This window comes from Dasypus novemcinctus, chromosome 8 (genome assembly GCF_030445035.2).
Source record: "Dasypus novemcinctus isolate mDasNov1 chromosome 8, mDasNov1.1.hap2, whole genome shotgun sequence".
In the NCBI taxonomy this organism is placed as follows: domain Eukaryota; kingdom Metazoa; phylum Chordata; class Mammalia; order Cingulata; family Dasypodidae; genus Dasypus; species Dasypus novemcinctus.
Genome location: NC_080680.1, coordinates 99,435,626 through 99,449,959, shown reverse-complemented (window position 1 = coordinate 99,449,959; position 14,334 = coordinate 99,435,626). Strand labels below are relative to the sequence as shown.

Below are 14,334 nucleotides of genomic sequence, written 5' to 3'. Positions count from 1 at the left end.
ACTGGGGCTGTATCCTAGAGGGCTTGAAGACCATACTAAAGGGTCAGAATTTAATCTCAGGCAGAGATTGGTTGAAATTTCTGAGGTGGAGACCATGTAAGAAAGGATTAACCGACTTGGAGAGGACACCACAATAATATCAACTACAGATTTGAAATCCCAAATCCCTTCCACAGACCCTCTCGAGTTGGTACCAGGGACATCCTCCTCTTCAACTTAACAATGCCACAACCAACCCTGCCATAGTTACCCAAAGACTTCAGCTTTGTACCTGATTTTGGTTGTACTGCCAGTGCAGAATCAAACAAATCATATGAGTTATCATTTGTTATGGGACATTCATTACTACCTGCAAATGCAAAAGAAGGGAAGGAAAATAAACTCTCAGTTTTCGTTTCACTGTTGTCACCATTTGAGTGAAAACTGAATGAAAACAAAGTAAAGTAACATATATATATATATATATTTATTCAGACACACACATGCATTCATTCAAATCATCACTGGGTATCTCTTTTGCAGAGACCAAGCCCAGGTCTTTCCTTAAAAGAATTCTCTTGTCCAGGCAAGTAAACAGTTGAGACTCCATGTGATCAGAGCTAAAGGAGAGAAGCACAGGGTCTGTGGGAGTTCAGATTGAGGAGTGTTAATCCCACCTTGGCTTCCCAAAGATTACCACTTGTGTTACATTTTAAGCCTGATTGTGAGTAATGCATGGTAAAGAAGAGGGAAAGAAATGGCAGGCCAAGAAGAGCAATCCTAAGTAGGATGGGGGTGTGTGAGAACTGGATGGGTGTGATGAACTTGAAAAATGGTAAAGAGGCAAGATCAGTAGGTGCTGTACTAGGTACTTCAAGCAAGACTTTATAATTAAGAAAACACTTTTACATATGAAATCTCAACAGTTCAGTGGGCAGGATGGCATGGTGATTCAAGTTTTTCACAGGAGACCGAGGGCAGAGATAGGAAGCAATCTGCCCAGCATTACCCAGAGTGTCAGTGGCAGTAGCAGAGCAAGGATTGTGTCCAGGTCTCAGGATCCCCCATCAGAGCTCTGCACCACATATCACTCAGGGGTGGAGCTGACCATACCACAGTGCCTCCTGAGAGGGCACTACAATTCCTGAGACCATGGGATTGGCCCAAGAGGAATTGCTTTCTGCCAAAAACAAAGCAGACTTTAGGGCAGAATTTTCACACTGATGTACTTAAAAACAGTCCTGGAAAGTCTTTTACAAAGGAAGAAATGCTGCTACCTACAGAATAATTCTGATCTTACCTCAAGAAAATTGGAGAACTTCTCTACTCAAGTAGCACTTGTGAATTGTGAACACACTATTCTGGAGAGCATTCTTGGACTGACCTTAAACAAATTTCAAAAGCAGGCAAGTGCTGGTCAACTGCCCTCTCACTTAAGCTGCCCAAAGCCCCGTCCTGGGCACCACCGGCAATGCTGCAATCTCTACCGATCTACCCCACCATCTCCTTGGTCCCCTCAAGGCCCCTAAAAGGACTAGGAGCAGACATATTTAAAAGGCTAATGCCCAATGCTGATAAAGTCATGATAATACTGCTACCTTTGTACACTGCTGATGCACATAACATGTTGAAGGGCAGTATGTACCTTTCCAACCTTGAGGGTTTCTCCTAGTAGGAATTTATCCTAAGAAAACTGTTTAACAGCAAAAAGCATATTAACTTAGAGGGTGGCTATTAAAGCCCCAAATCAGAAACCACTTTAATAATTAATAAGGAATGGTTTGGTGACTGACAATAATCTGCAAACAATAATCAGGAAGCCTATGTAAGAGCAGAGAAAAACATCTATGATGTAATACTGGGCAAAAGCAAAGGAAAGACACAGAATGATACAAAGACAATTTGAAGAGTATAAATTCCTGCCTGCATTTGACTAACAAATAAAGAGAAATACATAAAGTAAAAAATGATCATTCTGTAGAATAATGAAAGATTATTTTCTGGCTTTTTAAATTTATTACATCTTTTTGATTAAAATCCTAAAATCTTTATCAAGAAGAAACCAAGGAACAATTAATACAAATTCCAAAGCAAGTTTATAGGAAGCTCTTTAAAAGAATTTTAAAATTATAGGATAATAGAGTTAATTTCCAATACGAATAAAAATAAGTCCAAACTTTTGTACAACATTCCTTGTTTCTGAAGTGCACTGATATCCCTTGTCCCACTGGATTCGCACACCCACCCTGGGAACATTAGGATGACTATCCCCAGACAAGTGAGGTTCCAGAAAGTTACATGATGGTTCAGGAACACCACTGGACTTGGAAACGGAAAGCGGTTTGTAGCTCCAGCTGTGCCTACAAAGTCTCTTCCCCTCTCTGGGACTTAGCTCCTTTGCCCATAGAGCAAAGAGGATGGCATGGCCAACTGCTTTGAGGCTGACCATTTGTTAGTTTATTCAAAGCCCTGCACTGTGGAGTTGGCAGAGGTAGGACCAGAACCCCAGTGTTGTCCTCTTTCTGCTACCCTACAAAGTCTGTCTAGGTGAGACATTAAAAACTGCAAGAAAACTGCAAAAACAGAACCACTTTTCAAACTTGCAATGCTGCTTTCCAGATCTTGAAAGATACTGAACACAGGGTAAGGAGTTTAGATTCTGTCTTAAAGGCAATAGGGAGCTAGAAAAGATTTTCAGCAGTGGAGTGATGTGGACAGGACCAAATGGATTGGAAGGCGTAAGACTGGAAATAATGAGGGCAGCTGGGGAAGCCCAAACACCACTTCCCTGGGAACTAAGAGGCCCCAGACGGAGGTTACAGCATTTTGCCAAAGGTGACAGCTAATTAGCAGTTAGGTCCCCTGTCTCTTTGGGTAGAACATGGCTGCTGTCAATGGAAAAGACACGTCTGTGGGGCAAGGGCATTATTCAGAAGCTCACATGTCGCAAAGATGCACAGAGCTGCATTTTTAAAAAGTGAGGGAGAGGCAGATGCAGTACCATGTTTGTCTAGCTGAAGAGGCTGTTCGGGGATGGATAGGGTTTGGACAGTCAAAGTAAGTGCTGCTTCCTGTGCTGCCTTCTCGCCCTGCACCAGCTGCTCCTCAAGCTTGCTCTGCAGAGTGCTGTTGGTTTCGATGCTTCTTTCCAATTGTGCCCGCAGAGCCTGGATCTCTGTCAGGAGGTCGTGCAGGTCCCTGAAAGGGTCCTGCCCCTTCCAGCCTTCTCCTGATGCCTCAGCTCTGGCCTCTGTGAACAGGTAAAGAGGGAAGCCTTAATATGCTCCATGACCTGGAGGTCAGTCATTAAAGGAACCCAGGGGTGTCTTAAACCCCCCATAACCATCATCCTCCCTCTTCCTGAGAACTACGTACAATTTAAAATAACAACTTGACTTTAAAAACAAAAATATTGGCAGACTTAATTGCTGCTATTCCACAGGCTAAATAAAAGCTGGAAATTAATTTTCGCTTCTGGCCATAAAAGCCTAGCAAATTGCACACCATACCCCGAAATTATGTCTAGTAGTAATAAAATCTATTTGGGCTGGAATTATAGAATGAAAGGGGCTGATTTTAAGAGCCACAGTATATTAAAATGGCACAACAGCAAGAATAAGAAAGGCAACTTGAGGAGAAAATGAAAGCTGTGAGATGACCCTTTTCTAGATAAACGTTCAATAAGGAGAAACCATCTGGAAAATTAGTTTAAAAACAACAACAACAAAACCACCACACCTCAAAATTGATTCTGAAACTCTAGAGCTGAAGAGTAGAATCACGCTGATCTGGTATCTCTCTTGGGATATACAGGGAACAGGGCTGGCAACCATCCCCAGAGCAATGCCTAGCTCGTGGCAGGTGCTCAATAAATACTTGCTAAATAAATGGGCAAAAAGAAACACATACAAAGCAGGAAAATGATAAAAGGTATTTCTTGAGTGCCTACTATACACCAGGCACTGTGCTAGGATACTTTTAATAAATTACCTCATTTAATATTTACAACTCTACACAATAGACAGTAATAGACATGTTTCAGAGAAGAGGAAATAGGCCCAGAGAGGTGCCTGCTAAGAGTCACAGAGCTGGAAGGAGAGGGAATCAGAATCTAGACCCTAGACATTCTGACTCCTGAGCCTAAGACCTTCCATGTTTCCTACTGCTTCTTCAGAAAGAGTCGACCCAAAGAGCTTGCTTCAAAATATACCTATTCTACCCATGGGGCAAACTTGAGGTTTGACGGCAGCAAGCTGTGCCTGCCGCCAGGTGATAGGTGAGCTCACAGCCTCAAATGCAGCTGCTCCAGGAGGAAAAGGGACTCAGACCAGGGTTTCCAGTACCTCCTAGTCTCCTGTGTTCTTCAGCTAGTTTCTCATACACCTTCAGCTCCACTCGGAGAGACTGGAGTAGCTTGTCATTCTGTGAGAGCAGTTGCTGCCTCAACTTCACCTCCTCCTGTGCCCTAAAGAGGCCCCACCACCATGAAGAGGAAAGGTTAATGCTCACTTAGGATGACTTACTCAAACCCCCCAGAGTAGACCAATTGCACCCTCAGCCAGAACAAGAGTGTGGACAAGTGACAAGTGAGGGTATGAATTCCAGTCACAGTCACCATTTCTCGAATGCCCCTCTGTGCCCAAGTCTTGGCATACATTCTCATGTAATTTTCAGAGACACCCTAATAGGTAGGGGCTAACTAATTCTCAATTCACGGAGGATATGAAGAAGTGAGGCTCAAAAAAATTATGTCTCTTATCCAAGGTTGAATAACGCAGAAGAGGAGCCAGAATTTAAACCCAGGACTGTATGACTGCAAAGGCCACCATCTTGCTAAATCACCACACCACCCTGGGTAACCGAGGGTGAGGTTAGTAACTAAATGAGTTGAGCATTCACAACCAAAAGCAGGTGTGCCAAGACAGATGCTAAGCATCCAGCCCCCTCTTTGTCCTCTTTCCCCATCATGTCCCTCTCTTCTCCAGACACAACAGCCTCCCACCTCAGAGCCCTTGCCCCTTCTGCCAAAAATGGTCCTTCCCCCAGGTATCTGTAGAGTTGACTCCATCACTGCTTTTAGGTGTAAAAAGATGGCACCTTTTCAGAGGACTTCCCTGGTCCATCCTAGATAAAAAAAGAGTAATTCCCAGTCTTATCCCCCTTACTAACATTATCTTTCTCCATTTATTTTATTGTCACCTGGCGTGTGATTTTAGTTTGTTTATTGTCTGTGCCTTACACTAGGCAGGGGTTAGTGTGTTTTGTTTCCTAATTGCACCCCCAGCACAATGAGTAGGAGGGCCAGTGAGGCATGGAGGATTCAAGACTGCTACCTGCTCAGTTCGTTGCGGCTATTGTAGATCTCCTGGATCAGCTGCTGATTGTGTATCTCCTTCTCGCTGACTTCCTTCTGCAGCCTTTGATTTGCTCCCTTCACAAAGGCGTACTCTTGCTGAAGGTGCTCAAGGCTTGCTGTCTTCCTAGAGAGGGATTCTCGTAATTTTTCATTCTCCTTCTGTTTATCTTCAAACACAAAAAAAGCGCCTACTGAGAAGGGAAACCATTTGTTTTTTCTAACCTTATTACACAAATATACACTTCGGCTTGTGCACTCCAAGAATACAAAAGAGAATGAAATTTAATCTGGAATTTATGATTTTGGCATCCAATTATCTTATGCATTTTGGGCAGATAAATCTGTCAACATCAAGGCTACAGATTAAAAGTCACTGGGATGAAATGGCCTGTTTAATTTTCTATTAAATAATGAGCCCTGCAAACCTAGTTACTTTGCTTTCGCAGAGCAAACAATGAGTAGAAAGTACACATAGAGGGAAGAAATAGAGCCCAACCTCTGGCAATGGGTGTTGGGAAAGTGTGTAAGCCTCAGTCAAGGATGCCAGTAGGGCTGTGCAAAGGACAACTTGGGGCCCATCCATTCTTCAGGCCATGAGGACAGTACCTCTCCTGAGGAATGAAATACGCCCAGAGGCACAGGACAGGCAAAAGATCAAGCACAGCGCTGCAGGCAGAGCAGCTGTGTTCAAGTGCAGCTCTTTCATTTACTAACTCTATAACCTTGAGCAAATTTCTTCTCTCTGTGCCTTAATTTCCTCACATGTGAAATGGGGATAACAGTACCTACCTCACTGGGTCGCTGGGAGGATTAAAGGAATTACTACATGTAAAGAGCACAGCACAGAGTTCACAAGCACTTTGAGGGGGGTCAGCGTGCCACAAGGCTGGCTGTTAGATGTGCTGGTGGGGGTGACAGCTGTCCTGTATGAAGCACCTACCTGTGCAGGCACTACAGTAAGGCCTTCACATGGATTAGCCTAGCCCATCTTCACAGCAAACCTTGGAGATAGGTATTATTATTCTCCCCATTTTCCAATTAGGAAACTGAGGATAAAAGAGGTTAAAGCTTTCCCAAGATCACATAGCAAATAAGTAGTACAGCCATACCCAAGTTTTCTTACTCCATAACACAATAATTTCTGAGCAAGCTTCCTCTCTCAGATTCCAGCCACAAAGCTTCATATAATACCTGATTGGTCTAAACTCTCCCCAGCTCTACCCCTAGGCTTTGTCTGTTCTCTTCCTTCTATTTGCAAGGCCCTGGGTCCTCTAAACCCTAATTTCTGTGGCCAATCCTTGCCCATCCTTCAAGACTCAGCTCAAAACAAACTTGCCTAGGTCTGAATGCCTTCTCCAGGGTTCTGCAGCATCTCAAACCTGCCTTTATGATGACTAATCATCATGCTAGCCTGCCATGGGTTGCCTAGCTGTCTCTCCCATTAGACCATGAGACTCCTAAGGGAAGGGACCAGGTCTTACTCATTTCTTACTCGAAGTCTACACAAGACCTGATGAAAAAAGAAGCCAAGAAATGTTTGCTGAGTGAATGCAAGACCTGAAGAACCCCCAATTTTGTCTCAAGAAAAAATTGGCATCAATATTTTCTAGGGAATGTGGGATACGTTGGCCCAACTTCCAGTTCTACCATCTTCTAGCTCTGTGACTAATTACCTATAAAAGGGCTAATAACACCTTATTCCAGAAATGTTTTAAATATTGAGAAAAAAAGTAAGCGAAGCTCTTTGAAGGCTGCTAAGCTCCAAACAGAAAGAATCAGGGACAAGATCCTTATAATAAATATGGATCAAGTATGATGATGGTAGGAAATCTCTGATTGAAGTCATGGCAGCGTGATATTCCCAGGCCTACTCTGGAATGAATGAGAGGTGGTTGTTTAGAAGGAATGGGTGGCAGGGAAACTAAAATTTGCTGAGCCCCTATTATGTTGTAGATACCATCACATAATAGGGTATCTGATTTCTGAGTACGTTACATCATTTAGTTGTCACAACAACCTTGGGAGGTATTCCTATTTTACAGTTGAGAAAATGGAAGCTTAGAGAAGTTAAATGACCTGCACAAAGTCACAGAGTTACAGGAACTGAACTTAGGTCAGCTGGATTCCAACACCTGAACTCTTTACCTTATGCCATAACACAGAAGGCTCTGGGACTCCTGGCTACAGATAGCTCCCTTAATTCTTACCTCTGGATCCTTTAGCGATCATTGTATTGAGGGCCTGGTTCTGCTTCCTCAGGAAATGAATTTCTGATGTCAGAGAATTATGCAGCTCTGAACCATAAGCAAAAATGCTTGCAGTACCTAAAAGACATAATAAAAAGTGTTTTATTTTTATTATGGACTGTTTCCAGGTCAGTACGGATGGAGCTTTCTAGATAAAAACAGTTTTAAACAATGAGGAAACACATGCAATGAAAGTCACTCCTTAGAAATATCTATTACCAGAGCTGTCCTAAGGATGAACAAAGCAGGAGGCATGGGTCAGAGGTGGATGGGAGTGGGGGGAGCGACCATCCTAACTGCTGGACCTCTCCACCAAGGCAGTTCACAGAGTCAAAGCTGACCTTTGCGCCTTTCCTTCTCCCTTCCATACCTGCCTCCCCTCCTCTGTTTCTTACTTCAGTAGATGGTTTCATCACTATCCCTAAACCAAACTAGAAACCTGGGAATCCTCCTCAATTCTTCTCTCCTCTAATGTCCAACCAGGCAATCACAACTGTTGACTCTTCTTCCCAAATGCCTCATATACTGGCCCACTCTTTCCTCTTCAGGCTCAATCACCTTGCTCTGACCTGGCCTCCCTGTGAAATGGTCAATGTGATTAACATTGTAAAACACAATCCATTCATGTTATTTTCTGGTCGAAAACATCTAATGGTCTACCATTGCAAAAGACAAACAATCAAACAAAACAGAAAGTCCAAACTTCTCAGCCTGGAATCCAAGGATCTCCACTACTTAGCTCCAATCTTGCAGTATAACCCACACCCCTCACCATCCCAGATTCCAGGGCCTCAAATGCAGCAAAATCGAGCTACTTCTGTGCCCCAAATATGCCATGTTGTCACACACCTCACTAACTTTACAGAATGAGATATCCTTTAGCCTAGAATCCCCACCATACTCTTCTCTATTTGTCAAAATCACACTCATCTTTTAACTTGTAGCTCAAATTCACTACCTCTTGGTATACACTAAAAGGACCAGGGCATAAAGCTAGACACACTGGATCTGTGGTCACTTATAAATTCTGATAAGTGTCCTCATCTGTAAATACTTCACCAGCTTGGTGCCTATTATTCAATGCCTACCTATCCCTTCCTCTAAATCCAGATTAGATGACACCTCTCCCCACACACATTATTTGACACACCCCCTCAGCATTCCCCATCCTCTGAGCTTTCTGCACCTGTACTGTATAGAATGTTCCTATTCACAACTACTCTCCGAAAAGCACTGATTGTGTGCCAGGCACTTTACACTGGTGGTGAGCAGATACTTCCCCTCCCCATCTTCCTTATCAATCCACTACACCATAGAGTCGAAAAACCAGATACCTGTTTTCCCAGCCTCTCTTGAAGCTACAACATGGTCATGTGCCAGTTCCAGCCAATAAGACATGATGGGAGGTCTGCTGAGGGCTTCTGGGAAAGGTTTTCTGCTCTGACAAAAAAAGAAAGGCAGGAAGGAGCCCCACCCTCGTCTATCCTATGCTTTGGACATAGTCTTGAAAGTAATCACTGCTTGTAATTATTTATTTTTTATTTTTTTTATTTTTTATTTTTTTTTATTGACTTTGTAATAATATTACATTAAAAATATATATGTGAGGTCCCATTCAACCCCACCCCCCCACCCCCCCTCTCCCCCCCCAACAACACTCGTTCCCATCATCATGACACATCCATTGGATTTGGTAAGTACATCTTTGGGCACCTCTGCACCTCATAGACAATGGTCCACATCATGGCCCATACTCTCCTCCATTCCATCCAGTGGGCCCTGTGAGGATCCATGATGTCCGGTGATCACCCCCGAGGCGCCATCCAGGGCAGGTCCACGTCCCAAATACGCCCCCACCTCTCATCTCTTCCTGCCCTTCCCCATACCCATCGTCCACCATGTCCACTTTTCCCAATCCGATGCCACCTCTTCTATGTGGACATTGGATTGGTTGTGTCCATTGCACCTCTATGTCAAGAGGAGGCTCAGATTCCACATGGATGCTGGCTGCCATCCTCCCATTTTCAGTTGTAATCACTCTAGGCTCCATGGTGTGGTGATTGTCCTTCTTCAACTCCATCTTAGCTGAGTGTGGTAAGTCCAATAAATCAGATTGTAGGTGCTGGAGTCTGTTGAGGCTCAGGACCTGGCTATCACATTATCAGTCCAGAGATTCAAATCCCCTAACTATATCTTAAACCCCAACGTTAACTGCACCTCCAACTGCTTGTAATTATTGTAGTAACTACTCCAACCCTGATATCTCTGAGACATCAAACCTGCCTTAGCTCTGGTTTTCTTGTTCTATAAGAAAACACAAACCCCTATTGTTTATACGCATTTTTAATCATATTCTGTTATCTGCAGCTGAAAGCATCCTAGTACACTATCCATTACCTGTAAGGAAGGCATCATATCAGGTCTCCCAGAAGTCAGACTTGATAGTTTTTCCACTCTACAGCATTACCTCTTTCTCATGCTAATGATTTACTTATCACATTTTCACATAACTATTCACACGTGTCTCTCCCCACCATCTTCCTCTACCCTCCGCTATGAAGTTTGGTGTCTTTGCAGAGAGACCTGGGTTTGAACCATACATCTGGCTTCTTAATAGCTAACTTCAGGCATGTCGCTTAATTTCCCTAGACCTCTATTAGTGCAATAAAAATGACATTTATTTTAAATGAAATATTACTCATATTAATGCTGTTATCATTTGTATTAATATCATTATTGATGATAGGCTTAAGCCAAAATAAGACCAAAGAGCAATCCGGATAAGGATGAAAATTTCTAAAGAGAAAGTCTACTATCACCAAAGCTAAAGCAGTAATTTTTCAAAGGAATAATTAGGTCAAAGAACAGTTTTTGACACAGTCTAATCCTGAGTGGCCCACCTGAGCCAACACAGGGTCCCCTCTGGAAGCTAAGGTCAGTCTTTCCTCTGAACCCCATCACTATCAGCTCATATAACCAGTGACAAGTAGGAAGTGCTACCACATGAGATTACAGTTTTTAACAATATTCCACCTCAACTTTACAAGGAGTCATGCTTTTTTCAAACCTGCTCCCAAGATGAGCATTTCACAGCAGGGGGAGGTGAAGTCACTTTTACTTCTTTGTCTTTTCAGAGATTCTGACAACATGGTAAGAATAGCGTGCCTTTCCACCAGTATAAATACTGTATGAATGCCTTTTTGGAAACCTTCCCATCAAAGTGAATTATTCTCTAGCACAACTGCCTGCTCCACTGTAGCTGGTGGCCATTTGAGTCCCCAAATAATTATATAATTGGATTTTCCAGGGAAAATGTAAAGCAGAATGAATATAATTCAGGGATCCTGAGAGTAAATTGAAGGGCCCAGGCATGTATTTCTTTCCTGTGTTTGATACGACTTAATAACTCAGATTAATCAATTTACCTGAGGATGAGAATGGGAGGATGCAGGGTGAGAGAAGGGAGGGAGGAAAGGTGGGAAGGGAAAAATGGAAACATTCTGTTTACCTTGCAAACTACAGCATGTATAGTACTTGGGAAAGATGTCCTTCTAGGCAGATGGCTATGATGAGAGATGAATGAGACCTGGACAATGGGGTCCCAAGGACTCAAGTGCTGCCACTGAGTAGCTGAGTGATTCCAGGAAGTTATTGCACCTTTCTAGAACTCAGTCACCTCATTTTTAAAAATGGGAATAGCATTAGAGTTCCTGCCCATTTGCAATGTTCAACTGACAATGTTATAGAAAAATAAAGTTGATAATGATGATGAAAGCTACCATTTATTGGGTGAGATATCAAGGTAGACCATAATCATAACATTGCCTCACTTCATCTCACAATGACCCTGTTTTATGAGACAATTAAGACTTGGAGAAATTAGTGACTTGCTCAAAGTCAAAAACCTCATAAATGAAGGAATTGGGATCTATCGCTAGGTCAGTCCAAATCCCAAACTCAGGCTTTCCTTACTGCACCAAGCTGCTCTCAAGATACATCCTTTATGGAATGAGGATACTCTTCCTAGAGCAACAGGAAAGATGTCCAGGAAATACTGTCCAGTGAAAAGAGGTACAGAAGAATGGATATAGCATATGTTAACCTTTAGGGTAAGTGAGGGGAGAATGAGAATACATACTTGTATTTGTATAAAGAATCACTGTAAGGTTATACAAGAAAACTGACAAAGGAGGAAAGAAGAAGGAAGAACAGGCTTAACAGGTCCAGAAGGAAGGGTGACTTCTTAATATATACCATTTTTATCATTTTCATTTTTGAACCATGTGTATGTCTTATGCAAAAAAAAAAAAAATTAACTTCTTCAATGGAAAAACATCCCATTCAGAGCTGACTGTGCTTATGCAGGAATGTCACTGACCTTTTCACTAATAGGTGAAATTTACCAGACCACTAAAATACTTCTATTACTTTTATAGAAAAACCATTATTGATAAAAAGACAAACTACTGCTTAGTTTTATTTTAAAATACCCATCTATTTCTTTACAGCTTCCACAGTCAAATAAGGAACCAGTCACAACTTAGGATGCCTGTGGCTGGCAGAGTTCTCCAGTGACTGAGAAATTAACATTTGTCAAGGACCTGCTTTGTACTAGAGACTGTGGGGGCACTTTAGAGAAGTTAACTCACTTAATTCTCACCACAATCTGAAAAAATTGGAATTAGTAAATTCCAATTACTAATATGAAAATTAGTAACTTATTTACAAATAAGTTAATTACAAATAATTGAGGGTCAGCAGGTTACATGACTTGCTCAAGATCACCCTGGATTCGAACTGAGGTCTCTATGGTTGCAAGTTTGATGCTTTCTCCAATACACAGATTGCTCATCTAGGTAAATGTGTTGTAAACAAAACATTCACAGACTTATTATCACCCTATGGGAAGGTCCTTTCTTACCGTGATCAAATTCAGACCCTTGCCACTCCAGCTGTTTCCGCAGCTTCTCATTTGTTTTAATAGATTCTTCTAAATGTTTTCTTAGAGTTCGAATTTCTTGTATATGTTCCATTAGTAAGTCTACAGGAAGGAAAGGCATTTTAAAATTTAAAGTCTGAGGCCCCCAGAACTAATTGAATAATTTATAGATTGTGCAGTTAGCTTGAAATTCCAAAAAGTATTGCCATGTATTAAGAGAGTCAGCAACTGGCAATTCCTTCCTAGACATAAGGAGCCTGAGCTATTTCCCACAGCCCAGACACCGTTTTGTAATGATTCTCTGCAATCCACCATGTGGAAGATGTTTTATATCACGTGGAAACATTATATTCAATACAATTTTAATGCCAAGTCTAATGCAGCCTTTTATTCTTCTAAATATCAAATATTAATTCAAATCTTCCTTACAGTGAAACTAACAGATCATTTTCAAGTCTGCTTGAAATGCCTGAGAGTTGATTAAACCACTTTCATAATGAATCCAGATAATTTTGAGGCTAATTCTTTGAAAAGAATATGCTATCCACTTATCACTAATTTAAGACTTAAAAAAAAAAAAATCCCAGTGCCAGTAAGAATGGTAAGAAATGGTAAGAAGGTTACTCTCAAGAATATAACCTGTTACTGAGTATAAATGTGTATGCTCTTTTGGGACTACTTTTATCATTAGCTTTAAAAAGGCTCTTTTTCAATGCCATTTACAAATAATTTTAATTCTAGGAAATCTATATAAAAAGACGAATAGAGATGCTGACAACATTTACCAAAATGCGTGAAAATATTCATCTTAGCATTATATATAAGGGTAAAAACTGAAAATAACTTTGGCTGTAAAACAAATTGTAGTACTCCCATTATGATGCAGTACACAATTACTGAAATTATGTTAAGCAGAATATGTACTATCATGGAGAAATTATCATGTTAAATTTAAAAATAGATACAAAATTGGTTATTCAGCATGATCACAACTCTACTTAAAAATTTGGACAGACTGGAAAGACACATACAGACAAAAGATAGTAATAGACCAAAAGACTGACAGCACTTGCTTATGGGTGGTAGATTTTATATATTTTTTAAGTTCTACATTACATCTCAATGCATTTTCCAAATTTTCTAAAGTGAGCATGTATTATTTTTTCAGTCTAAAGGTAAAGCTTCTAGAGCCAATGTTTACAGCATAACCACATTAAGTATCCAAAGGCAAAACCAATGTCTTTAATTCATCAATTAGGGTTTACTCAGTATGTCTTAGTAATGTTGGTTTTAAAACATTATTCTAATGTTATGACCCAGTTTTAAATCCTCCAAAACTATTTTCATTTAACAGTAGTACAATGTTACAGATCTTCTCCTAATTAAAAAGTAATTTTGCCATGAATTTGAGTGTTTATGAGAAGACTTAATTCCCAGACCTTCAGCTATCTCCTATTAATGCTAGAAGTGTGGCAAGCAATTTGGTGAAATGTCTGAGGATCCTGCTGCAGCATAGCACTGTAGGACTCTGTCTATAATAAACTCTTGCACATCACAGCACTGTACCTCCCCGTTCCTGCCTTGGTGCCCTGCAAATCTTCCAGTGGCCATTCAGGTCAGCAAGAATCAGGAGCTTATCTGTTTTTACTGCAATCTTCCTTCCTGGGTTATCCAAGCTACACACTGCTGGCTTCTGGAGCAACAAATGCTTAGTAGCCATCTAGATAGAAGTCATTTTCCTCTGAGTTCTGGCCAGGAGCTGGCATCATCACTTGGACTTGAGGAAACATTCCCAGTTGAACTGGACACCACTT

General features: G+C 41.4%; 1 protein-coding gene across 11 annotated transcripts in view; it reads right to left on the bottom strand.

Moving 5' to 3' along the window:
- CDK5RAP2 (CDK5 regulatory subunit associated protein 2) overlaps positions 1–14,334 on the bottom strand; it is a 256,300-nt gene that overhangs the window by 14,920 nt on the left and 227,046 nt on the right. For 4 of the 11 annotated variants that reach the window (XM_058302477.2, XM_058302481.2, XM_058302478.2 and 1 more), the window contains 6 exons: positions 12,503–12,622; positions 7,543–7,659; positions 5,313–5,502; positions 4,323–4,444; positions 2,981–3,229; positions 272–349 (listed from right to left, as the gene is read on the bottom strand). In XM_058302477.2, the coding sequence (XP_058158460.1) occupies positions 272–349; positions 2,981–3,229; positions 4,323–4,444; positions 5,313–5,502; positions 7,543–7,659; positions 12,503–12,622 (876 nt within the window). The remainder of the gene's footprint in view (positions 1–271; positions 350–2,980; positions 3,230–4,322; positions 4,445–5,312; positions 5,503–7,542; positions 7,660–12,502; positions 12,623–14,334) is intronic. The other 7 variants (XM_058302480.2, XM_058302483.2, XM_058302486.2 and 4 more) reach the window with 3 other exon arrangements.